The 25,898-nt window shown below is 37.5% G+C and overlaps 1 protein-coding gene across 2 annotated transcripts in view; it reads right to left on the bottom strand.

Annotated features, from left to right (window-relative positions):
- Positions 1–1,671: 1,671 nt before the first annotated feature.
- The window catches only part of LOC106878543 (protein-glutamine gamma-glutamyltransferase K), a 142,577-nt gene continuing 118,350 nt past the window's right edge, over positions 1,672–25,898 (bottom strand). For both annotated transcript variants that reach the window (XM_052969397.2, XM_089356249.1), the window contains exons 12-15: positions 24,378–24,656; positions 21,219–21,379; positions 5,059–5,189; positions 1,672–3,302 (exon numbers count right to left, since the gene is read on the bottom strand). In XM_052969397.2, the coding sequence (XP_052825357.1) occupies positions 3,146–3,302; positions 5,059–5,189; positions 21,219–21,379; positions 24,378–24,656 (728 nt within the window). In that variant the 3' untranslated portion in view covers positions 1,672–3,145. The remainder of the gene's footprint in view (positions 3,303–5,058; positions 5,190–21,218; positions 21,380–24,377; positions 24,657–25,898) is intronic.

Raw genomic sequence — 25,898 nt, 5'->3', positions numbered from 1 at the left:
AAAACTATAGAAACATTTTAAAAAAACATTTCATTTAATTTTTCCACAGTTTAATTGTTTTTCATGCTTTACTCAAAGTCGAAAAAGTCGCAAACCGGTACTAAAATGTTCTTCGTGATAAAATTTTTTTAGCATTTTCTACCTTGTCTTATTTTCCTTATACATATCAACTCGCGTGTTCCTTTTCAACCTTCTACATTTAAAATTATGAATTTACAAAATTTCAGTTAGATTATTTACTTATTTATGATTAAGCTCGTTCATATAGCGTCTTTGTAAAGATTTAGAAACTATGAATATTTTCATTTGATATTTTTTGTCACATTGGTACAAACATATTTAAACAGATTTGATTATTCTTGATAATATATCCGAAAAAGAAGCCCATTCTAAAAGTTAGAGCAGTAGTGTATTTACATGAAGTTAAATATATGTTCGGCCATAGAATAACCAATTGTTCTGTATCCATAAAGCACTTAGCTTTATAGACAACTCGTTAGACTCCAATGGCCGTGGAAATATAACCTGTCTTCAAACTGGAGGTAGCAAACCATTACGATCAATTAATTTGTAAGCAAAGGAATAATGTACACATTCTGATACACGAGTTATATCCCTTAGACTTATCAGGTTGGAATATCTTATTGACCTAAAGAGGGAACAGGGAAATTCCACCTTTAGACTGGTTCCGGTCTGCAAGTACTTTTTACAGCCCTAATTGACGAACAGAGTATTCCACGCCTGCAGCAGGTAGCGTTTGAAATGGGGGCAAGAATATAGATCTCGTGTCTCGAATTTAAGAGAGATCATAAGTCCAGCAAGTTTTTAAGGATCCTTGCCCTCTCTGCAAAGCTTGCATCGTCTGCTCCCGTTTATATAGGAACCCAGCTGCTCTATGATCCTTCATTTAACTTCATAATTTCCTTCATCCTTAAGGTGCCACACATGGCTGATCAGGGACGTGACGTAACGTCTTTCTGGAACCCTAAAAGAGGACGTGTGGTTATACAGGCGCTGCTTAAAGGCAGTCCCGGTCGACCCAATGTATCTCTGAGCTTGAGTGTTGGTTGTGTTTTCGCTTCTGGTATATCTTCCATCGGCTCCTGGTTTACAGTTGTTGTTGTTGCCACTGCTGTTGTTGGTGTTGTCATTGGTGCTGTTATTACAGGATGTTGGTTCAGCGATATTGCTGTAGTTGCTGCTGTTGCAGTAGTTATCCCCAGCTGTAGTGGTGTTGCTGTTGCAGTTGGTGTTGTAGCTGCTGTCATTTTTAATTCTGGGCATGTGATTGGTAGCTCCACTGGTGCTGCTAATGCTGGCATGGTCATCATCTCTGGCCGTAACGCTGGTGCAGGTGCTGCAGTCACTGCTGTCAGTACTGGTGTTTCTTCCACTTAATGTGTTGCTACCACTGCCACCTCCATTGTTGTTGTCACTGTTGTTGGATGAGCTGCTGCTGCTATTACTCTGATTGTCATGGTTGGATACCACTACAGCCTCATATCCGACACCCTCAGCCTCACACTGCCCCTCCTCCACTGGGCAATTATTTATTCCCTGCATGAGCAAACGCTTCTGTTCTAGCTTCCACATGCACACACACTCACACATGCACACATGTATGTATATATAAGTTTGGTAGAGCAAAAAGAAGAAAAAGAACTCAGTAGATGAATATATGTAATCTTTATTGTTACAATTCAGCCTATTAAAAATAACAAAGTAGAAAGAAGAAAAGTGGATTCAGTGAATAAAGCAGAACTTCCAGTGAGCACTCCCTCATGGAACTGCCGATCAGTTTCCATAGTAATTAAACTATGGTGTAGTTTAACTTGTCTATGCAACCAAAATTCCATGATATACAAATAGTAAATATTTCGATGAGGAGTACATAATAATCATAAAATCATGAGGTATGAGAGGTGAATACAAACTAACTATTTCCAAATGATTTCCATACCAGTTGTTTCATAATCTTCCCTTTATAGCTTTACTTATTTCAACATTTCAAATTATATACATACATTTAACATCTATATGCATATTTAGCATTATATAATACAATAGCATATTCACATAGAGATGTATAATAAAGAAAACTAACTCATCTAATCATATACACAGAAACATCATGGAGCTAATCAGGATCCAACACAAACAAAATCCACTGTTTATATACAATGTATAGAAGCCCAAAAATGGAAATAGATATAATAGCTCTATTTGTAAAGGAAATATGTATATAATTCGGTATGTTGAAATTAATAGAACAACATGGGGAAGATTATGAAACAGCTGCAATCATATGGAAATCATATGGAAATAATTAACCTGTATTTATCTCTCATATCTCCTGATTTCATGTTATGATTATACACACACATACACACATGTGTATGTGTGTGTAAGCATGTGTGTGTATATATATTTTACAGGCTTCTGCACTATTTCACTCTCCTTATTCAAAAAAGTTAGCAGTTAAATGTTAGGTAACCATAGAGTTCAAACCCAGCACCACAAAATTATAAAACAAAACTTCTTAACCATAAACTTGTTTTTATACCTTTATACCGTTAGCTATGTGACTGGTGTGTGTGTGTGTGTGTGTGTGTGTGTGTGTGTGTGTGTGTGTGTGTGTGTGTGTGTGTGTGTGTGTGTGTGTGTGTATACACACACATACACATGATTGGGTTATATAAGGCACAATATTTGCAAGATTATTAAGGTAAGAGACATTAGTTTACAGATCACATAATGATAATTTAAAATTTTACTACATTCTGTTTGATCCCTGGACAAAGTAATATATTTCTGCTTGCTTATGTAGTTCACTAGCATAACAGCTTGTACTCCCAGTTAAACTATTGCTAGCGAGGAAAACATCCAGAATTTTAATACAATCCATGCATACAAATATATAGAAATAGATGTACATTAATAAAAAAAATATAATGTTAAAATCCCCAAATTACCTTCTCATAAATCAATTAAATCAATTAGTATTATTAAATGGAACACATTTTTATGAAACTAGAGAAAACTGATGAAAAAATCAACACTGTTAGAAAAGAAAATGAAAGTATTGTGCAAAAAATAAAAAAGTTGGATGATGCATTCTTTTAAGAAACTTCTTGAATGCCTGCTGCTAAGTAGAGTACTTCACACGGATCGGTACACTTCCATTTATGTCATCCAAATTGTCTGAAGACAGAGTAACAATGATTTCTCGTGATCCATACTTATAAGCATAAATCTCCACAACTTTTGTGGTCTCAGCACCCGGCTGTAAACTGCCTTCCTCTCTGAAAAAAAATAAATAGAAATAATTATGTATTGTTGTCTTTTTCATATATCCGTATCAGATACATATGAAATAGACAGAATATACATATCCTTTGAGTAATCCTAATCAATAGATCATTAAATGTTTAAGATATTCATTTCTAGGAGTCTTAATAAAATCATATATTGTTTTCATTCTTATGTTGTGATAAAGTAGCATTGCTAAAGAAACAAGTATGAGATTCTACCAATAGTCAGTCAATTCATTTAGGTTTCTGAATTTAAATCATATATGCAAATAAAATGACTAAAGAATTAAAAAAGAGAGGACCAATAGCATAATCAATAAATATATCCATGTTCCATGAAATGAGAGTTGCACCCAAGAATTTGATCAGGTGTCCTTACTTTTCTTATAAACAGGTACTCAAACAGAACAGACCAGGTCTGTTTAATAACATCAGGTAAAGGATATGAACTGACATGTAGGAGTAGCCACTCCTACACAAATAAACAAATAGCAATTTTCAGCTTTTCTTAAAATCAATCACAAATCCATCCTTAAATTATTATACAAGCTTTAAATGACAGCTGGAATCAAAGAGAGAGCAATTACATAGTTGTTTGACTTGCTAGAAATAATAGCCAAATTAGTAAAATCACACCCTACATTCACAATATCATCAACAGCCTGTTTATCAGCATTTTTAAACAAGTACTATGCAGTCATTTTTATGAGTTTGAATAAAGTATGGCATCCAAAAAACCACCTTTATCAGGTTTCTGAAATTGAGAATAAGAGTCCCTACAATATTATTGTGGCAAAATCTTGCACCAGAAATATATAAGTTTTAGTCGTTCATTTGGATTACATCAGCTTTATGGGGAGAAAAAAAAAATTACAAGATGAGCAATAAATAGTTTCCCAAATTTGTTTGCTTTAGGGTTGTATCCTGAAGATAAGATTCAAATTCTGCTTAACAGCATCAATTATACTTACACATCTTCAAAGAGCATCTGGAAGCTACTTTTTAGAAAAACAAATCAATGATAAATAATAGCCATTGTCCATATATTCTTGGAAACATGATATGAAGTAGGATATGCAAGAAGTATTTCCTTGGTTGGGAATGCAAGATGTGATACAATACAACTTAGCAGGGTACACTGAATAGAACAATTTCCAACCAACTTTCATCTTCCAACAATGGGAACTGCAGTAAAAAAAATGCCAATCCCAATTAAACTGCATCCTCTAATAGCAAAGACAGCAGTAGAAATTGCTACTCCCAACTGAGCTTCATATTTCAACTATGAGAAATACGGTGAGATCTATCACTATCAATTTAACTTCTTTCAGTTGTGAAGATTGTAGTAAAAGGTGCAACTCTTAGTTCGAGGTCTTTTCACAAAGTGATATCCTGAATTAAGACTTCAATGATCAAGGTCAGTTTTTTTTTGTTGATGGACTGAAGCATGACCACAGCCTGCTGACAACATTAAGTAAAAAACAAGTTTACATAATGGCAATAAATCAATATACTTGTACCAAATATCAAAATGGTTTTTGTTAATCATACAACATCAAAGAATAATAGCAGCAAAAACTATTAATTCTTTATCTGATTTCACTGGGATTGCAATAGTGGTAAGCAAATTAAGCAAACAAGTAATACAATGCACCAACAACACAGTAATCACTGTATATTCCATCTTTTAGAACTGCAAGAACAACAATTACATGACTAACAACAGTCAGATTTATTCAACTCCTACCTGATTTCAAAAGCTTTTCGAACTCCAGATCCTTCAATATGGTAGATAATATTTTTCATTTCAACTTTCAGTGGATTTGTAAACTGGATGGTTAGATCAAATGTATCCCCATGTTTAATGCTGTCAGGACACTGGAATAAATCATCATCATCTTACTATTTTAACATCAACATCAACATCAACATCAACATCATGGACATATTTTATCATAGTTCACTCATCAATAATCTCAATTTAAGCATCATCAACATTATCAAAACTGAATACCAACAATAATTCTGTTCTGCCAACATCACAACAACCATGTTGTTACTAAAACAACTACAATCATCTTCCCTTGTGGCGAAGCCAGCCAACTCTTTGACCACTCCTAGCTATAAGACTATAAAACACATGGCTTTCATCTCACAACTTCTTTCCTGCTATTTGACACCATCATATCACAACGAAAAATGTCCAGCTGCTAAGCTAAGAAATTCTCTCACTTTTTAATCGTTCATCATTTCTCTTCAGTTATTTAACTTGTATTACTAACATGCTAAACAATCCTTTTAATAACTTCGTAACCTTAACGTGAAGCTAGCCTGTATTTACATTTCTTTTTCGCAATGTGCCCACCCTTTCCCACCCCACCGCCAATACCGGAAATCCCTTCTCTTGTGGCTGGCTTCCTCTCTCGCATACCAGTAATCTCTTCCTTTTTCCCTCATACTGAAAACTTCCACGGAGCTCTGCTTTACTTCTGTACTAGCAGATCTACATACTTCTGTCCTTCCCTCCTTTCCAAACCATCTCTCTCTCTCTCTCTCTCTCTCTCTCTCTCTCTCTCTCTCTCTCTCTCTCTCTCTCTCTCTCTCTCTCTCTCTCTCTCTCTCTCATATATATATATATATATATATATATATATATATATATATATATATTAGACTAACCCAGCCAGAGAGTAGCACATTTACTTACTTAATTTAACATTAGCATATCTATACCTATATTTGCAGCTGCAGTAACACTTATATTTACAATGCTTACCTTACTCTCACTCCCAATAGAGGCAACAATTTTAACTTGCTTGAATGATGATAGGTTAAAAGTGAGAGCATCTGTTATGACATGTCTGATATCAAACAATCATGGAAACCTTCTTTTCAGGTGCTGAATAACATCTCTCTTTCCCATGTTCCCACCCACATCCCTTTCCCAGTTTTCAGAGTTGGCACTGTAAATATAGGCACACTGAAACATCGATCTAGCGAGATTGTAGAGATGCTTGAAAGGAGGCATTTTGATGTATGTTGGATCCAAGAGGTTAGGTGAAGAGGAGTTTTAGCCAGGTTCCTCACAGGCAAGACACATAGGTATAACATCTTCTGGGAAGGTAACAGTGATGGTGTAGGTGGTGTGGGCATACTCTTTGCTGAGAAATGGGTGGATAAGGTCATAGAGGTAGTAAGAGTATGCAATAGCATACTTAAGCTCAGGCTAGTTTTGCAGAATAGTATAGCTACAATTAAATCTGCCTACAACCCACAAACAGGCCTACCAAATAAATAAATATGAACAGACACTTTTATGATATTCTGCTGCAGGCTACCTCCAAGACAAGTGACAATGATCTCATCTTCATGGCTGGAGATTTCAATGAACATGTTGGACAGTAGCCCAGTATCTACCATGGTGTTCATGGGGGCCATGGAATTGGTTCCTGAAACAAAGAAGGAACAAGGTTACTGGTGTTCTTTGATGCAAATGACCTTTTGATCTGCAACACCAACTTCAGGAAGCCAGCCAGCCACCTGATAACCTATCAATCAGCTGACTCTGCTAGCCAGATAGATTTCATTCTCACCAGACAGTGGGATGCATGGTTGCTCTTAAATGCAAAGACACTTTCTGGTAAAGAATTACCTCCCCAGCATAGACTAGTCATTAGTGACTTTAGACTCCAGACCAGAATGATGCCAAGAAGCAGACCAATCTGGTAAAGAAGGATTTGGAAACTTAAGGACCCTTCATATGGTCAGAGGTTTAGGAACATCCTAATTGAAAAATTTGATGAGAAGGAGGAGCAGCTACATACTTGTGACATAGAGGGCAACTGGGAATTCCTACGGAACAGCTTGCTGAGTGGGTAAGGTTCCATGACAATGGAGATACATAGATAGAAAAATAGGTAGGTAGGTAGGTAGGTAGGTAGATAAAAACATGAAATTGAAAGAAGTGTGATTTCGTTTTTCAATGCAAGACATTGAAGTTACACTGTATAAACATGGAAATGTTCCCAAACACACACACACACTTCATCAAAGGATTCTCTCCAAAACTGAATGTTTGAAAGTATAGTGGAGACAGTACATTTTGTATTCTAAATATAACTCAAAGAGGAGAAAGAGGAAAAAGGAAAGAAAGAAAAAAAAGAAAAGGGAAAAGAAAGAAGGAAGGTGAGAGAGGAAGAGAGAAAGAAAGTAAAAAGACTTTCAATGATGACCTGACCACACTTTTTTTTAAGAGGTCACCAACCTTAAACCCATTCCAATAGTAAATGACTAAATAAACAAATGAATAGTGAATAGGAAGGGGGATCCCCATTCTCTCTCTCTCTACCAATCTATTTATCTGTCTGACTATCTATCTATCTACTTATCTATCTATCTATATGTATATTTATCTATCTATGTATCAGCTTATCTACCTACCTATATTTCTATCTATGTATCTCCATTGTCATGGAACCTCACGAAAAAAAAAAAAAAAATGTTCTCTTCTAGACGAAACCCCACAAAAACATCTGTTTTATATAAATGAACAAGCTGTTTGTACATTCACAAAATTCTATTTGATAGGTTCCAGAAATGAATGAAAGTGCTAATTATAATGCAGAAATAAAAAGATTTTTTTTCCAAAATTCTGACGACCTTTTTTCTCAGTTTTCAATTTCTGTACACCACACCTAACATTCTATACATACATATATATATATATATATATATTTAATATGTAGATTGGGTTATAATCCAAGCTGCATATTCCAGTATACCAAAGTATATTTCAACTCTCATATTTTATATGAGAGTTGAAAACAGTGGAGGATTATTGCAGAATAAAACAAAAAACTGGAAAAAAATTATCATTTATTATTTTAATTCTAATTCTGAAGAATGACTAATAGGAGGAGTTTTAAATGTTTTTCTACAAGTGTACCTATGAATGCTTGATAGAAAAGCGGAGACAGTACCTATTGGTAATGAAATGTATGTAATGTGAAATAAATAATACCAAAAATTTTTCCAGACACATACTCTCTCTCTCTCCTTCAAACATGCACTCTTCCTCCCTCTCTCTCTCTCTCTCTCTCCCTCATACATGGACACCCTCTCCCTCTCATACACACACATGCACTCTCTCTTCTTCTTCTTCTTCTTCTTCTTTCACGCACACATATGCCAGTACATTTAGTCATCAGGCGGTGAGCTGGTAGAAATGTTAGCACGCTGGGTGAAATGTTTAGCGATATTTCGTTTGTCTTTATATTCTGAGTTCAAATTCCACCAAGGTTGACTTTGCTTTTTATCCTTTCAGTGTCAATAAATTAAGTACCAGTTGTGTACTGGGGTTGATCTAATCGACTGGCCCCCTCCCGCAAAATTTCAGTCTTTGTGCCTAGAGCAGAAAAGTGCATATTTAGTCATCATCATTTTAATGTCTATATTTCCACATTTACATGGTTGGACAGAGTTTACCAAGGCAGATTATTTTCTATAGTCAAATGTCCTTCATGTCACCAACCAACACCAGTTTTCAAGAGAGGTACTATTTCCTCTTGTCTCTGCAGAAAATTGGAAATGAATGACACTGCTTGTATGAAAGGGACAACCCTATCTAATTATCATGCAATATCAAGACAAGGAGACAACCATACACACACATGCATGCACACTTAAATACATACATCTTTTTCTCTCTTACCCCCCTCCATCCCTCTCTTTCTTTCTCACTCTATATATATGTGTGTGTGTGTGTGTGTGTGTGTGTGTGTGTGCGTATGTGATTGTGTGTGTGTGTGTGTGTGTGTGTGTGTGTGTGTGCATGTGTGTGTGTGTGTCCATGGAACACAGCTAAGATTATAATCCCTTCAATATACTACATAGAACTGTATGGGGAGTGGACAGTATTCATTCACAATTTTCAACTGCTAATTTTACACATATTCTTTTTACTTTTGTTGTCAGTTTGTTTGTTTTTTCTTAAAAACAATAACCATTTATGCTTTATTTTTTTTGCAGAATAATTGACTAAGGAAAGTTTTGAAGCCCTAATTTGTGGAAGAGGCATGGTGTCCTCTTTTCAATATGTGCCAGAAGGACAAATAAGGATATTTCAAACTTCCTCAATGTCAGCAGAAGGATGGTGGAAAAGTCAGAAAGGTGCTGGAAGATTCAGGATTTGACAAGGCAACAGCAGAGAGGAAAACCCATGATCAATAATCTGATGTCATCAGAACACCAAAATTTGTCACTGAAATCCAAATTCAAGCATCATCAACAATAATCCCAACAAGTCAATACATGCCATTGCATGGGAGAAAAGTGGGGATAAAAAGCTCATCAGGCTGGAGACATTTTCATACAAGATGAGGGAGGAACAATTTCTGTCCAACACAATGCAGGAAAAGTGACTCAGGCACACCAAGAAGCTGATCAACAGATTGAAACGCCCACTGGAGCCAGACAGGCTATGATTCTTCTCCAATGAAATGAATTTCTGCCAAGACCAGATGACCAACTCCCAGAAGAATAAGTGGCTTGCTGTTACACTCAAGGACATACCCAGAGTCATGCAAATGAAATTTCCAGCAACAGTCATGGTCTTCAGTGACATCAGTAGTGAAGGTGACATCATGCTACCTTACTTCTTCCCTGAGGGCCTCAGGTTGAACACCAACCATGTTCTGAGCGAGGTGGTAAAATCCTGGATCAACTGGGTAGCTGCAGGGAGGCGAAACATGTAGCAGCAAAACTCTGCACACTGCCACACCAACGGGAAGACTCAGGCATGGCTATCAGAGAATTTCTTTGATCATACAGCATCTGATGTTTGGTCTCCCAACTTGCCTGGCTACAACCCTCTCAACTTCTTTGCATGGAGCACAGTGGAACATGAGACCAACAAATCCAGCTGCAGCATGAAAGATGAGCTGAGGGCCAGGATCATCAGGGCTTTCAGGAGCTTGAAATGAGAAATAGTGATGAAGGCTTGTGGCTGGTTCCAAGGTTGCCTGGAGGCTGTCATCAAAGCCAAAGATAGGTTCACTGAGTGAGATTGAAAGAACATGTCATGAAGACAAGCTAACCCAAATTTGACAAATATATCTCAAAAAATAAAAACACTGTTTAATATTTTTCCTGAGACAGTCATGTCAACAATATACAATTCTCACTTGTAAGAATAAAGGTTTTAAAAAATATAGAGAAATGTGAAGGATTGCTGTTGGCCAGTGGTAGAATGCTTGTCATGTTTACAAGAGTTGTGGGTTCTAGTCTCACAGGCAGATTCAACTTTTTTTTTTCAATGGATTCTTAACCCAATATTTATAAGCTATTATTTATAGCTTTATATGCTTCAAGTTATATATATATTAATCAAAGTGCACAGTACTATATATCCATCACAGCTGATCTTACCAATCAGTTTCACACCAGGGGTTCAACAGAGTGTTAGGTAACAGCCTAATTATGTAACTCTGTTCTCTTCAGAGATGACAGTTATGGAATATATATATATATATATATACTAGGTGTTTTTCCCAGTTTCACCCAGGTAGTTTGGTTGATGTTGCTGTAAAACCAGCTATCTTCTAAATATTTACCTCCTCTTTGTATTCAAACACCAAAAATAAAGGTTAAAAAAAAGAAAATATTTTAAGAAAATAAAAATTAACAAACCAAGAAAAAACCCAAATTAATAAAAATGTTAAGTTGCCGATAGCTGTAGTAATTGGAAGGTTTCAGTACTCCAATATAGCTATAATTATCTTAATGTGTGTAATCAAAATCTTATGTAGTCATTGTACCTAATCTGAACCTCAACCATGAATGAAAAATCAAGTTTATGACAGTGATGTTGTTGAATGTACGCAAACAATCATATAAGTTGTACTTTGATAAACAACTCGATGTAAAATAGTAGTCAGTCGCAGAAACTTTGAACAAATAGAATTAATATTTAAGTTCACCGATCGAACATAATCACAACTGAAGCCTGCCTTGAAAAACGGGTCAATGGGGAAACAGCAGAACTTTAGGCAATGTAATAATTCTAAAAAAAGGAAAGAATTAACAATTGTGCACACATGGAATGAACGGAATAAACTGAACTTACGTAGTGTGATTGATTGCAAAACTTAGCAGCAGAATGTACATGAAGGAAACATGGAGAAGAGAGACCACTGCATGTGCACACGCACACACACACACACACATACACACACACATCCACATTCCCGCCTCTTTTACATACACACACATATATTCACACAAAGTTGAAATGCTATTTGATTTATTTTTTCAGCGTACAATTTTCATCATCCCACTACCAAGTATGACATCACCCCTTCCTTCCTTATTCATCTCTCACCCCTTCCTTTCTCATTCATAAACACAAGAGTGTTATTATAGTAGATTATCTCGGTAACCATGAGAGCTATGAAAAAAATACAAAGCCATCACCCCTTCCTTCCTTATTCATCTATCACCCGATACCTTTCTCATTCGTAAACACAAGAGTATTATCATAGTAGATTATCTTGATAACCAGCAGAGCTATGGAAAAAATACAAAGCCCAGTAACCCCACTGAATCATTCTACATATCTGTGTAATTTTTTGCACAATTTCACCCAGCTGTTTGACCGTGGATCCCAAGAGAAGAAAGAATCGCTCATGTCAAATTTATATGTATGTGTATATATATATATATATATATATATATATATATATATATATATATATATATGTAGATATAGATATATATATATATCTATATATACTCTTGTGGGTTCAAAGAAGGACTGGCAGTCCTTCTTCGAACCCACAAGAGTTAAAAGTGAAACAGACAGGCAGAAACAGGAGAAATGTCACTTTTACTATACAAATATGTCTTTAAAAAGATTTTCTTTTAAATTTACCAAAATCTAATTTTTCAAAAATCTATTATTCATATTTACTGTTGAAAAGATCTCAAGGATCAAAACCAGTTCTGTAAGGTTCTTTATAAAAGTATTTTAGCATTTTCTACTTTGTCTTTTTTCCATATATATATCATCATCATCGTTTAACCTCCGCTTTCCATGCTAGCATGGGTTGGATGATTTGACTGAGGACTGGTGAGACCAGATGGCTACACCAGGCTCCAGTCTGATTTGGCAGAGTTTCTACAGCTGGATGCCCTTCCTAACGCCAACCACTCAGTGAGTGTAGTGGGTGCTTTTACGTGTCACCCGCACGAAGGACAGTCAGGCAGTACAGGCAATGGCCACACTCAAAATGGTGCATTTTATGTGCCACCCGAACAAGAGCCAGTCCAAGGGCACTGGCAACGATCTCACTCGAAAATACTTACACATGTCATGGGCACAAGTGCCAGAAAGGCTACGCGGGGCCCAGGTGCCATCCCAATTTCGCTTTCGCTTGCCTCAATAAGTCTTCGCAAGCTGAGTTTCGTGTCCAATGAAGGAGACGACGTTGGCATGGGTGCCAGTCGTCGAATTTAGTTCGATTTCAATTTCACTTGCATAAAAAAGTCTTCGTAAGTGGAGTTTAGTGTCCAATGAAGGAAAAGTACGCATAAGTGGGCTGGCTACACCCCTGGCAGAGGCCTTGGATTTAGGTCTCACTTGGCTTGCCGGGTCTTCTCACGCACAGCATATTTCCAAAGGTCTCGGTCAGAAGTCATCGCCTCGGTGAGGCCCAATGTTCGAAGGTCTTGCCTCACCACCTCAGCCCAGGTCTTCCTGGGCCTACCTCTTCCACGGGTTCCCTCAACTGTTAGGGTTTGGCACTTTTTCACGTAGCTATCCTCGTCCATTCTTGCCACATGTCCATACCAGCGCAATCGTCTCTCTTGCACACCACAACTGATGCTTCTTAGGTTCAACTTTTCTCTCAAGATACTTACACTCTGGCGGGAATGCACACTGACATTACTCATCCATCGGAGCATACTGGCTTCATTCCTTGCGAGCTTACGCATGTCCTCAGCAGTCACAGCCCATGTTTCACTGCCATGTAGCATGGCTGTTCATACACATGCGTCATACAGTCTGCCTTTTACTCTGAGTGAGAGTCCCTTTGTCGCCAGCAGAGATAAGAGCTCTCTAAACATTGCCAGGCTATTCTTAGGATGTGATGGATAAATTGCCACCATTTTATATTTTTAATTTCGCTCATGCACATAGTTTGTTTTTGATTTTGTCAACTACAAAGTATAGTAGGGTCAGTTGGGCACCATCTGTGAGAAAAACAGCACCATGACACAATTCACACTGCCAGAAATTTAGATACGACATTCTGTACTGCTTGGCATTTGCACTGGAAGCACCAATAAGAACATTTCAGAGTGTTTGGGTGTCAATCTGAGGACAGTGCATGTACTGTGAGTGACAAAAATCAAACATCCATTCAACATCATGTTGTTTGGAGTGATCACTAGTGATGGTAACATTATGCCTCCATTCATCTTTCCACACGGCCTCACACTCAACACAGAGGCCGACATCAAGTGCTGCCCTGAGTCAAGAAGGTGGCTGCTGGAAGACCCTATGTCTGGCAACAGGACTCTGCACTATACCACACAAGAAGTAGAACCCAGTCATGGCTGTCAGACAATTTCTGTGACCACATCACCCCTAACATCTAACCACCTAACTCCCCAGACTGCAACCTCTTTGATTATTATGTGCGGGGCGCAGTTGAGTGAAAGACCAACAAAACTCCTAGTAACAACAAAGATCAACTGAAGGCAAGGATTATGGCAGCATTCACCAACTTAAACAAGGAGACCATCCAGAAGAGGCCATGATTGAAGCCAATGGCGATTTTATTGAATAGATTTACTCTTTAGTGTTTCAAGATATTTTTATGCAATTTTGGTTAATATATCTGTTAAATAAAATGAGATATCAGTGTTATCTTCATATTTGTGTAATTTAGATGACAATATATTCACTGCCCCCTGTGTGCGTATATATATATATATATATATATATATATATACTAGCAGAAATACCCGGCGTTGCCCGGGTTAAAGAGAATAATGAAATCTAAAAACGCCGTCTAGACTACGCATCATCTTTATATATAGAGATGTATATACACACACGCACCCAAACACACGTATATATATGTATATCAATATAAATATATGAAAGTCAATGAAGTTTCGTAAAAGAAGGTGATCATGTACATACTTTCTTGCTGTTGTGATTATAACACCTCGTTGCAAACAATGTTCCTTGTTTTCCCTTGTGGAGCATATACAAATAGGTTTTTTTTGCTGCCCACTCTTGAGCAGCCAACATACAGTTGTCCATGTGAGAAGCAGGGCTCTTCCAAGAGAAGACCAGCTACAGACAGTGTTTGACCCTGAGATTTGTTTATGGACATGGCAAAAGTCACACGAAGGGGGAATCGTAGTCTTCTGAATGTAAAAGGAATGTCTGCTCCTGATGGAGTAAGAGGAATTCTTGGAATAAAGGCGTCATCCCCTTTTGCACATCCAGAAAGAATGGTAGCCTCGATAACGTGTGACATCATTTTCTTTATCACGAGTCGTGTTCCATTGCAAAGTCTTGGTGGTTCCAGATTGCGGAGCAGCATAACAGGCGTTCCAACTTTAAGTGATAATATGTGGGGAGGTAGTCCTGGAGGCTACAACGAATTGAGAAATTCAGGAGGATAGTTCACCACTTCATTTGTATGTGGAACTGTATCAACAGACTTGTAAATTTGAAGATTGCCGGGAAGTGAATGCATCAGGTGTTGATTAATTTTTGTAACAGCTACGTTTTTTGGAGCTAATATTGCTCTTTCACATAGCCAATTGTGATTTTGGTAGTTTTGTTTAAAGTTGGGAAAGACTTTGTGTTTGAGGTCATCTACAGAATTAACAACAGAACAAAATGGCCGGAGGTCTGCAACGAAATAATTTTACTCAACACTTTGCAAGTGAATCAGTGGAGGCAAAGATGCGTCTCATTTACTTGACAATTTATGCACCACTTTGCAGAAATCACAATGTAAGTATATCTGAAAGGGTAGTCTTACACTGTTGTACCATTGAATTACAAATAATGCTCATCTGTTATGTTGGGGTTAAAATTTCATCAACATCAAAAATATATGAATTTTCATGGGAGTTATGGCCGTTATGCAAAGAATATAATTTCCAAATTTTATAATGGTCCATTCAGTACTTTTGGATAAGAAAACAAATGACTAATGTGTGTGTTTGTGTGCATGTGTATGCGATGGGTGTATATATGTATAGATATCTGTATGCATGTATATATGTATATATGTGTACATATTACATGTACATCTATATATATATATATATATATACATCTACACATATGTATACATATACATGTATGCATATAGATCTATATATATATCTATACATATACGTGTACATATACATCTATATGTATACATATACATCTCTCTCTCTCTCTCTCTCTCTCTGAAATATCTGTCATTACAGTATCGAAATGGTGTACATATACATCTATGTGTATATCTCTCTCTCTCTCTCTCTCTCCCCCTCTCCCTCTCCCTCTCTCTCTCAAAGTATCTGTGATTACAGTATCGAAATGGTGTACATATACATGTATACATATACATATCTCTCTCTCTCTCTTTCTGTCTCTCTCTTTCTCTCTCTGTGAAAGTATCTGTCACTACAGTATCGAAATGTGATTGTTTCAGTTAGTGGAATAGTTTCATTTTTAAAGTGAAAGTATTTGACATTAGTGTTTTTGTTTCACTTTTGACACAATACTTAAATAGTGGAAGAGATATTATGTTGCCGTGTGCTCGAACACTGCAAGAAGTTAAACATTTTTTTGGACTAAAACACAACTGGAACCCTAAGTAAGGCATGTGTAAAATTTGAATGAAATTGGTTGCGTAGTTCTCGAGTTTTAGGGATTCACACAGACAGACAGACAGACAGACAGACAGACACACATTCTCATTTTTATATATAGAGATATATATATTATCGGAGTAATGGCGCTAAGCAGTGTTTACATATAATCACAATTTAGGTTAGTTGAAATATATTTGTCACATATTTCAACTGCTAAAGGCAAATACACTGCAGTTACTGTGAAGAAAAGATCTCTCTTATGGTAAAAAGGTGTGAAAACACCACATTCATCCAGTGTCATTCTCTCTCAGGAATCTCAGACATCAATGTCAATGAGATGTACCTAAGAGATGATTCTTTATTATGATAATTTATATTGTATAGAGTACAGGACATTACAAACAAATAGAGCGACTATGAGTTCAATATAAGGTTTTTAAAAAAAATCGTATTGTGAATATAATATTTTTAAATTTTGTACTTTTTACAGATACACCTTGACCATGAAGTCCAGCGACTACACCTTGCTTTCACTGCAAATGAGATTAAGTAGGTCAATCACGCCCAACTTCCTTGCTACATCCTTCCATCTTTTCTCGAATATACTTTGTGATAGGTGACTCCTCTCCAGCTCTATCTTGCTCTTCAGATGATATCTGAAGTAATACAGCAACCCAGGGGCAGAAGGATCATGTCACAAGTCCTTGCATTCTAGTTTTCCACACACACACACTTTCAACACTGCGATTGTACACAAAAAACATGCCTCACCTTCCTTTGGTAGTTCGGTTGGCGGTACAATCTTTATCACAGACTCAGCTGATAGCTGTACTCTTCCTTGATGGGACAACATGTGTTCTATGTAAATTATCAAGCCCAAAAGCTCTGCGCATTGTCCCTGTCAATGACACTTATCTAGGCACACTTCACACATCCCTGTCTATGACACTTATCTAGGCACACCTCACACATCACAAACTTGAGATCCATGTAAGTGACACAAGAAAAGTGTGGACAACTAAACTAAAAGAGTATGCAGGATGGTTTCATCGTCCTGCCCCCACCATGGGCATGCCAGTAGCACTGATATTCTATGCCTGGACAATTTTTCGCAAACAGGTAACATGTTCCTATAACACTGCCAGGTCAGGGATTTTTGGTAGTTATCCAAGTACCGTGGCCTGAAAGTTCTCTGGAACAGATTGGCTAGCTGGTTCTCATCAAGCTGCAGAACACCTTTCAGAGTGTCATCACTCTTAAACTACACCAGCCCTTTATAAAATACTGAGGTGGTATTCCCACTGCCAGTTTTGCCTGCCTTGTGGATTAGCACAACTGCCTGTCGGCACTCTTTTTGCCATTCAGCCGTATTACGTCTTTTAATCAAATCGGGTGTAAATTCCTCCATGGAAGCTAGTCGGGGAAAGAATTCCTTTGCAAGTGAATTACACACCTGGCCACCATCTAGGTAGAGCCAAAGATGCCTTAGCCTCAGTGCATGCCTGCACATCATTAGCCACGGCATCCCTAACCCACCCTTTAGCAGTTCTTGACAACATACGAAGCGCCTCACAAGCGGCTTTCCTCCCTTCCACAACAAGTGGAAGAGAAGGCATGCCAACTTGCTTAGCCATGAATCAGGGCAAGGGACAACAGTCCAACGGTAGATGATAACTGATGCAATAAACACCTGCACCATCTCCACCCTCCCTTTCAGGGATAATGCCCTTCCAGACTAGGTCCAGACTAGAGCCTCCACTCTGCCTGCCACCTCACTCCAATTCTTCTCCGTCTGGGAGTCCGGTCCAAACCAGACTCCAAGCAACTTAACAGGACTATCTGTCCAGTGTCCCACGACACTGGACGTTATTGGCCTGCTGCTCCAGGTGCCGAACCGCAAGCCCATCAACTTGTCCTTGTAACTTTTGCCCCTGCCACCGCCTCATATCTTTTGATAGCATCCTCTATATAATGTAGCTAAGTTTCGTTGGACATGGAGACGTCATTTGCATATGCAGAAACAGACTTTCCAGATCCAATTTCATTGGGGATGCCCCCCCCCCCCAAACTCTCCAACTTCCACAGTAATGGCTCAAGAACCAGTACATACAGAAGTGAAGACAGGAGGTACCCTTGATGTATCGAGCGCTTAATATCTCAAACAGCACCAACAGGTAACCGTTTATCTGGACTGTGGATTTGATGCTGCCATAAATGGCAGTGATCCAACTGTGGAGGTCCGGGCCTAGCCCAGCTGCCTCGAGGACTGCTTCCAGGTACTGGTGGTCTACTTTATCAAAAGCTTTACTTTGGTCAAAATGGACCAGTGCCCCACCTTTACTGGATAATTTACCAACCCTATGAGATGAAGATTGTCCTGAAATGACCTGCCTGGGATGGCACAAGTCTGCGCCTTCCCTATAAGTTTCTTCATGACAGGCATCAACCTTTTTGCTAGCACCTTGGCCAAAATCTTTAACTCTACATTAAGTAGCATTAAGGGCCTCAAATTACTAATATGATCCCCCTTGCTCGGGTCTTTTCTGATCAGCATCATTACTCCCCGACTCACAGAGCTGGGAATCCTCCCATTCTGCTGCCAGTTTTTGTAGACACAGACCAGCAAGTGTCCAAACTAGTCCGGCATATTACGATAAAATTCATAGGGCACACCATCCAACCCTGGTGACTTGTCCCCAGTGCACTGAGCCTGCAACTCTTTGACTTCCACAGATGTAATCGGCCCTTCACAGCCTTCCGCCTCCCATGCCAAGAGTCACAGCTCACCGGCAAGGAAAGCCTTTAGGGACTCCCCACAGTTCAGCCGAATAACCGAGCGAAATGCTGGTGAAAAGCCTTTTGCATCTCCTTGTCCTTCAATCATATGCTCATGTACATCCGTTAAAGACTTTATAGAGGCTTCTCTGCCTCTCCGACTCTCCACACGATATGCCCATCCGGCAACGTTAATACCTTCTCTCCCCACTGCATGTAACTTAGCCCTGACTCTACACCCTTCATGTTTGGCTTTGAGATGATGGAACAAAACTGCTCTTGCCGCCATCACTGTGGATGCAGAGCCAGATTCCATGGCCTCCTCTAATTCCTTAATTAAGTTCCCTTCTATTCTAGTCTTCTCTAAACTTAGCTGATTACTAAATCTAAGAGACTCAGAATGAATGGCTCGCTTGAGGGTGCACCACCACCTATTATTAATGATGGCTCTGCATATTGCCCTCTGCACTAACTCCTTAACCCAGACACAGAAGATTTTACAAGTCAAAATAAACTTGTTCATCTTCCAGTACCCTAGTCCCTGTCTATGACACTTATCTAGGCACACCTCACATGTCACAAACTTGTGATCCATGTAAATGACACAACAAAAGCATGGACAACTAAACATATTCCTATCTCTATCACTAACAATTATCCTATCTAAATAAGATCTGTGCGAACCATCATCATTAGTCCACGTCCACTGTGGAACAAGCAGTTCATACAATCTATATCAATTTACTAGGTTATAGCTTCCTAGTAACCTTTTGAGGCCAAGATTTCCCCTTCTGTCAGTTGAGCCAACACTATCCACCCATGCATCGAGAATAGTGTTAAAGTCTCCTAATAAAACTAGAGTTTTTGACATCACTAAGAAGTTCTCCAGGTCCCAAAGAAAACTAGCTTGTCTACACTGTTTAGGAGTGTAGACAGCTACCAACCTGAAGGACTGCTTACTTACATGTGTCATATCCGAAACGATCAGCCTACCTTCTGGGTCCAGAAGGTCTGTACTTACCTGTACATCCAAGTTTTTTTCTGAATAAGACCACTACACCCCACCTCCCCATCGACTAGGAGAAATAAATTTCTTGTAGCCATTTAGAAGAGGCGAGAATGCTTGTGACCCATTCAGCTTGGACTCCGTCACAACACATACATCAATGTCTGTATTTTATACACCACTGTTCTCGCCATTAAACTTTGTACTATTTCCTACAGGGGCAGAAACTTGGTATCATTACCATTTTTCTTGATTAAGTTTCAGTACTTGAACAACTGCTCCATGGTAACATTCATTTCTATTAAATTTCCACTTACAGCGGCCAAAAAACTGGGCTTTTCCTTATCTCCTTTTTCAACATCAGCTGCCCTTTCCATCTCAGGGAAATCCTTCTTTGATATGAATTAAATTCTATTTGCAAAAAATGGTTTCCTTCAACAGGAATAAACACACAAATTTTCAAAAATAATTTTGCCAAAAATGACAAAAATTAATGTTTTCCCTGCCACAGGTAAAAATTAACAGAAAAAACAGTCCAACAGTAGTAATTTTCCAACAAAGCACAATTTTCTGCCCCGTAGGTTGAAAATTACCATTCAGAAAACGATGACAGTTCAAGTCCAACAAATCTAACAAGTGTAACAGTGTAATAACAATCAACATTAAACAGAATGGACTCACAAAAGCAGCAGCCAAATGACATGTAGCTAAGAGATGCAACTCTGAATGAACTGAATAAAGCTTTATATATAATACAGCCAACACATTGACTAATTTGCACTAGTAGATTGCCCAATCAAGAAAAATCATCGGAGTAATGGCATTAAGCAGTGTTTATGTATAATCAGAATTTAGGTTAATTGAAATATGTTTGTCACATATTGTATGTGCAGCGCTAATGTGCTGGTATTTAGTATGCAGAATGCTCTCCTGAAATACTTTCACTCAGCTCTATTTTTATGTGTATGTGTACATGAACATGTGTGTGTGTGTGTGTGTGTGTGTGTGTGTGTGTGTGTGTGTGTGTGTGTGTGTGTGTGTGTGTGTGTGTGTGTGTGTGTGTGTGTGTGTGTGTGTGTGTATTTATGATGGCCTACATATCACTATCTGTGAATATGTGAATGCATGTCTGTGTATGATAGAATTTGCAACCAAATGCATTTGTATAAAATCGAGTGTACTTTCATTTGTGAGTCCATACACCAGTATATTGTATAACTGTAATTGTTATTTTTTACCTTCAGGATTAAAGTTGGCTTCTCAACAACAATGCTGTGCTCGTCAACAAAAATCTGACCAGTTTCTTTAATTTCTGCCACAATGAAAATAGACATTGCTCCATCAGTGTTGATTTTGGACTCATAATCTTCAGGGTTGAGTGTTAATTTTACCATTGTATCTGCAAAACAGAAGTAGAGAACCAATAAACAAACTCTCTCTCTCTCTCTCTCTCTCTCTCTCCCTCTCTCCCTCTCCCTCTCTCTCTCTCTCTCTTACATTTCAATTTATAGCACAGCATCAGTGTAATGAATAACAAGCTGAAGTAACATCAACATGTAGGTTAACATCCTTCTGAAACAGCCGAATATGACTTCCAAGTAAAGACTTATCTGGCATTTTTAATGTTATCATTTACTTATAAACTTGCAGTACAATCAAGTAGGATATGAAAACAAGTGTCTAAAGAATTTTGTCGATTCTATTACTCCCCATAACTTGGGTATTTTCCAGTCCAAACTTTTATGATTATAATGAAAATTCTCTGAGGATCCATCATCATTTAACATTTGTCTTCTATGTTGGTATGTGTTGAACAGTTAGAGAGAATTTCACAAGCCAGCAGACTGCATTAAACTCCATGATTTATTTGGCCTTGGTTTCTGAGGCTAGATGCCCTTCATAATGCTAACCCCTTTATAAAGTATATTGAGTGCTTTTCTCACAGCACTGCACAAATGAGATCACCAAGTAACTTACAAGACAAAGGAAAGACTTTCAACTAAGTGGAGTTATAGTAGTAAAGGAGACGGTTTTATGCCAGGTATTAGGCTAAAGTGTAATGGAGAGACAGGTGCAAGCGTCTTGTTATACAGGAGATACATGGCTACCCAGTATTATATAAGGGAAAGTAAGTGGAAAGAAGACAATGATGGTGATGACAAGGTGTTAGAGAGTACTCTCAAGATATAAGACGATAAGCATAAGAAAGAATTGGCAAAGGTGGGTGAATAAGTTCATTAGAGCATGAAAGGAAAGTGACAGATGATTAGAGATGGAGTAGAGGTGACTGTAGTGAATAGATCAAGAGTGGGGGTACTATCAATGGAATATATCAGATGAAAGAATGGGAATGGCTCAAGAAAGAAGAGATGATATGTGGCAGTACAGGAAAGAAGGAGAATAGCAATACAACAAACCTGTAGGTAGATCAGCAAATATGTAGAAGATGTGTGAAATGGAAGGGTGGTGGTGCAAGAATGAGAGGTGTACAGTGAGAAATGGATGTCAGAGGTATATAGGGGTAACTGTAGTGAGTGAGGGATAAAGGTGTGGGAGGTCAATAACAGCACATTTGATAGGGTGATGAGAATGGCAAAAGATAAGATAATAGCAATCATAAGATGTACCTCAAGTAGGAACAGAAAGAAGTAAACAGTGGAAAATAAAGAAGGGATTATACTGAAAATGATGTTGACAAGATACTGAAAAGAATTTTAAAAGGAAGTGGTTCTAGAGAGATAGAGAGAAAGGTACCTGGAGGATGAAATATGAGGATGAAATATGAGCATATTCTGCCTTCATATGATTATATTATAGCAACTAAATAGTGCCATATACAGAAGAGTGGAGGGATGGGTGTTAGGAAGATGAAAGTGAGAATGATATGATAGGGACAGAATGGGTGTGGAGGCATTGCCCAGTAGGTTTTAGCACCTCAATTTCCTTGAGACAGATAGCATTCTTAAGTAGAGCAAATTGCCAATCATACCAATTCTTTGTCATCTCTATAGGGTTCAACCTCCTGAGATCAGCCCTCTCTACTTTGTTTTGTGTTTCCCTGGGTCTCTCTTTTCCACAAGCTCCACCTACATTTAGTGATTGGTGCTTCATTATACAGCTGTTCTTATCCATATCCATTACATGGCCATGAGTGCAGTCTTCTTACTTGAACATTACATCTGATTCTTCTTACATCCACTTTTCCTGTCACCATATTTGCAATTTATTGTAAACTAGCAGTATAACCCGATGTTGTCCGGGTGTGACTTATTACGCCATCTACGATAAGTGTTGCTAGGTGAAAATCAACTAAAAAAGAAAGCCTTACAAGGAAAAAACCCTTATGATGTAAATATGTTTCCCTCTTCGCATCCGGGTGAAACCAGGCTTAGCTGCTGTATTATACTATAACTCTTTCACTGAAAGGTAATCTTTATATCCAACTTAACACCAGATACTGCTTAACTAGCCTTGAAGGATCCTCTTGGCATGCACTCCAACTGACAATTTCTGGTAGGATGAAATCATCTGATATAAGAGTTCTGGCACCGATGACATGATTCATGTCTACTGCAATCTATGTGTGAGATTTTAAGCACCAAGCACCTATATGAAAGGATCTCTCAAGACTAATAATGCAGTATTCAATATTCCAACAAGACATTCATGTTACATTGGATATAAAGCTTACCTTATGTTATTAATACTGTTTCCATCACTAATAATTAATCTATCAGTAACTTTCATGACCTGACCCAGTAATTTGGTAATTCGACACTTCTATCATTGCTTCTATCCTTGTAAAAATTTACTATAATGTTACATGGATAATTGAAATTGAAATTTAATAGTTGAAATGAAATAGTTATTTTTTTAACTGCTGAGTGAACAAGTAAATAAACAACCTGCAATAAAAAAAAATAACTAGTAATGAATAAATGAATATTATAACTCTCTCATCCAGAGAAGTGTATGTCAATAAATAAATGTTTATTGTAATAAACTATTATTTACGGACATACACTTCACTAGAAGAGATCACTCCTTCAGATGCATGATTCTTAATATATTTATTGTATAAGAGTATGGGAACATGAGTTACATGTATTACTCTGAATAATTGCTCAAATGAAATATCTCTTTTAATAAAGAAAAACTACTGGCACTATTATTATCCCTACCACCATTAACACCAAAACTACAATGCTTCAACAAAGATAATGCCAGTATCACCACTACCATGCTTAGTGTTGCTATAGCCAGCATCACTACTATCTAAACCAATACCAAACTACTACGTTTATAACTATTATATCCCATCCCTCCCAATCCACTACCAAACCACCATAACTACCATCACTATCACATACACTATATACTGAGACAAACATACTTACCTTTGTTAGGATGAGCAGTGACTGTATTTTTCTGAGAGAAAATTCTTTTGTCATTAACTCCCGTATAAAAGCACGTCATAACAGCAAATGAAGTTTCAACAGTCCGAAGATTGGATTTTGAATGTATCTTAAGTCCAATAGTAAAGCTATTACCAAAAATTGCTTTCTTTAACTCAACAACTTCAAAGGAGACATCTTCTACTTCTCCATAGATCTCTTCATGTTCTGAACAGGTATTCCTGCATGCTTTTGCCACCACATGCCTTTCTTCCTGAGATCCTATAAAAGAAAGTAGGAATATATAAAACATTAGATATAATGATTTAGGAGAAACAAAGAGTTTATCATCAGCATCAGCATCATTTTATGCTATTTTTCACACTGTCATGAGTTGGACAAATCTTATAGCATCTCATCATTCATTATTACTCATCATAAGATGTGACCATTTTTCATTGCATATGTCTTCTATCTTGTTTGTTTTTACAGCTGGCCAGCTCTCTCATCAACAACCATTTTATAGAGCAGATTAAATACATTTCATCATGCCACCAGCACTTGAGATGTTCTCTGCAGCAAAAAATAAATGGCCCCTATTTTCCTAAGTCTTTTATCACTTTCAATTGTGCCTTCCTTCTTTTGTAGGGTATAGAATCATATATGATTGTGTTCCAATGAACCAAATGACATTTATAAATTGTGGCTGTTTCATAAAGTCCAGAGTAATGGAAATACAAAATCTTAGCAAAATTCAAAATCACAATATCGTAGCACTGAACTAGATCTGCTTAACTACCTATTTTGGTTCTTTATTATCTCCTTCAATCTATAAAATACAAAGACAATTTCATCCTCATCATCATTTAACATTTGTGTTCCATGCTAGCATGGGTGGAATGGTAAATTTCTTGTATGATATTTTAAACTGTAGTATTTTGCATAGGGTTACTCAATGAGCCAAAAAAGGTTTTAAATAGTGACTCATCCTGCTAGAAATAACAGTCAGATGTCCCTCAAATCACATCCTATCATTCTAGATGTCCATAAGAAAACTATCAGACAGCCATGGTTAAAATACTTTTCATCACAGGCCTTATTTATCTCTTGTTTTATATTACAATTAAAGAGTGTTTTTGTGGAATAATAACATTGTTCCACAATGTTGTTGCAGTGACGACAATTTTGGAGCTCAGTTAAGCTAGGTTTCTTTGTCATTGTCTAATAACAAAGTTCCCTCTAACTACCACCCATTCAATCTACTCATTATGCATTTAATCTAGTCATTAAAAGTAACCATTGCAACGTTTTTGTTATTTAATTTTGAAGTGGAAAATTAGTTTCAACAAGGTTTTTTCTTTTATATATTTCTCAGTGTTTTCAGGTACCGCTTAGCTTCAAGATCAAGAATTCAAATACATATATACCAGCTTGATTTAATACCAAATATTATCATCATCATCATCATCATTGTCGTTGTCACTAACCATCTCTATTTCATCATTGCTTTAATATTTGTTCTTT

The sequence above is a fragment of the Octopus bimaculoides genome, chromosome 1, assembly GCF_046866305.1.
Source record: "Octopus bimaculoides isolate indiv1 chromosome 1, ASM4686630v1, whole genome shotgun sequence".
Classification (NCBI taxonomy): domain Eukaryota; kingdom Metazoa; phylum Mollusca; class Cephalopoda; order Octopoda; family Octopodidae; genus Octopus; species Octopus bimaculoides.
This window is presented reverse-complemented; position numbering and strand designations above follow the sequence as displayed.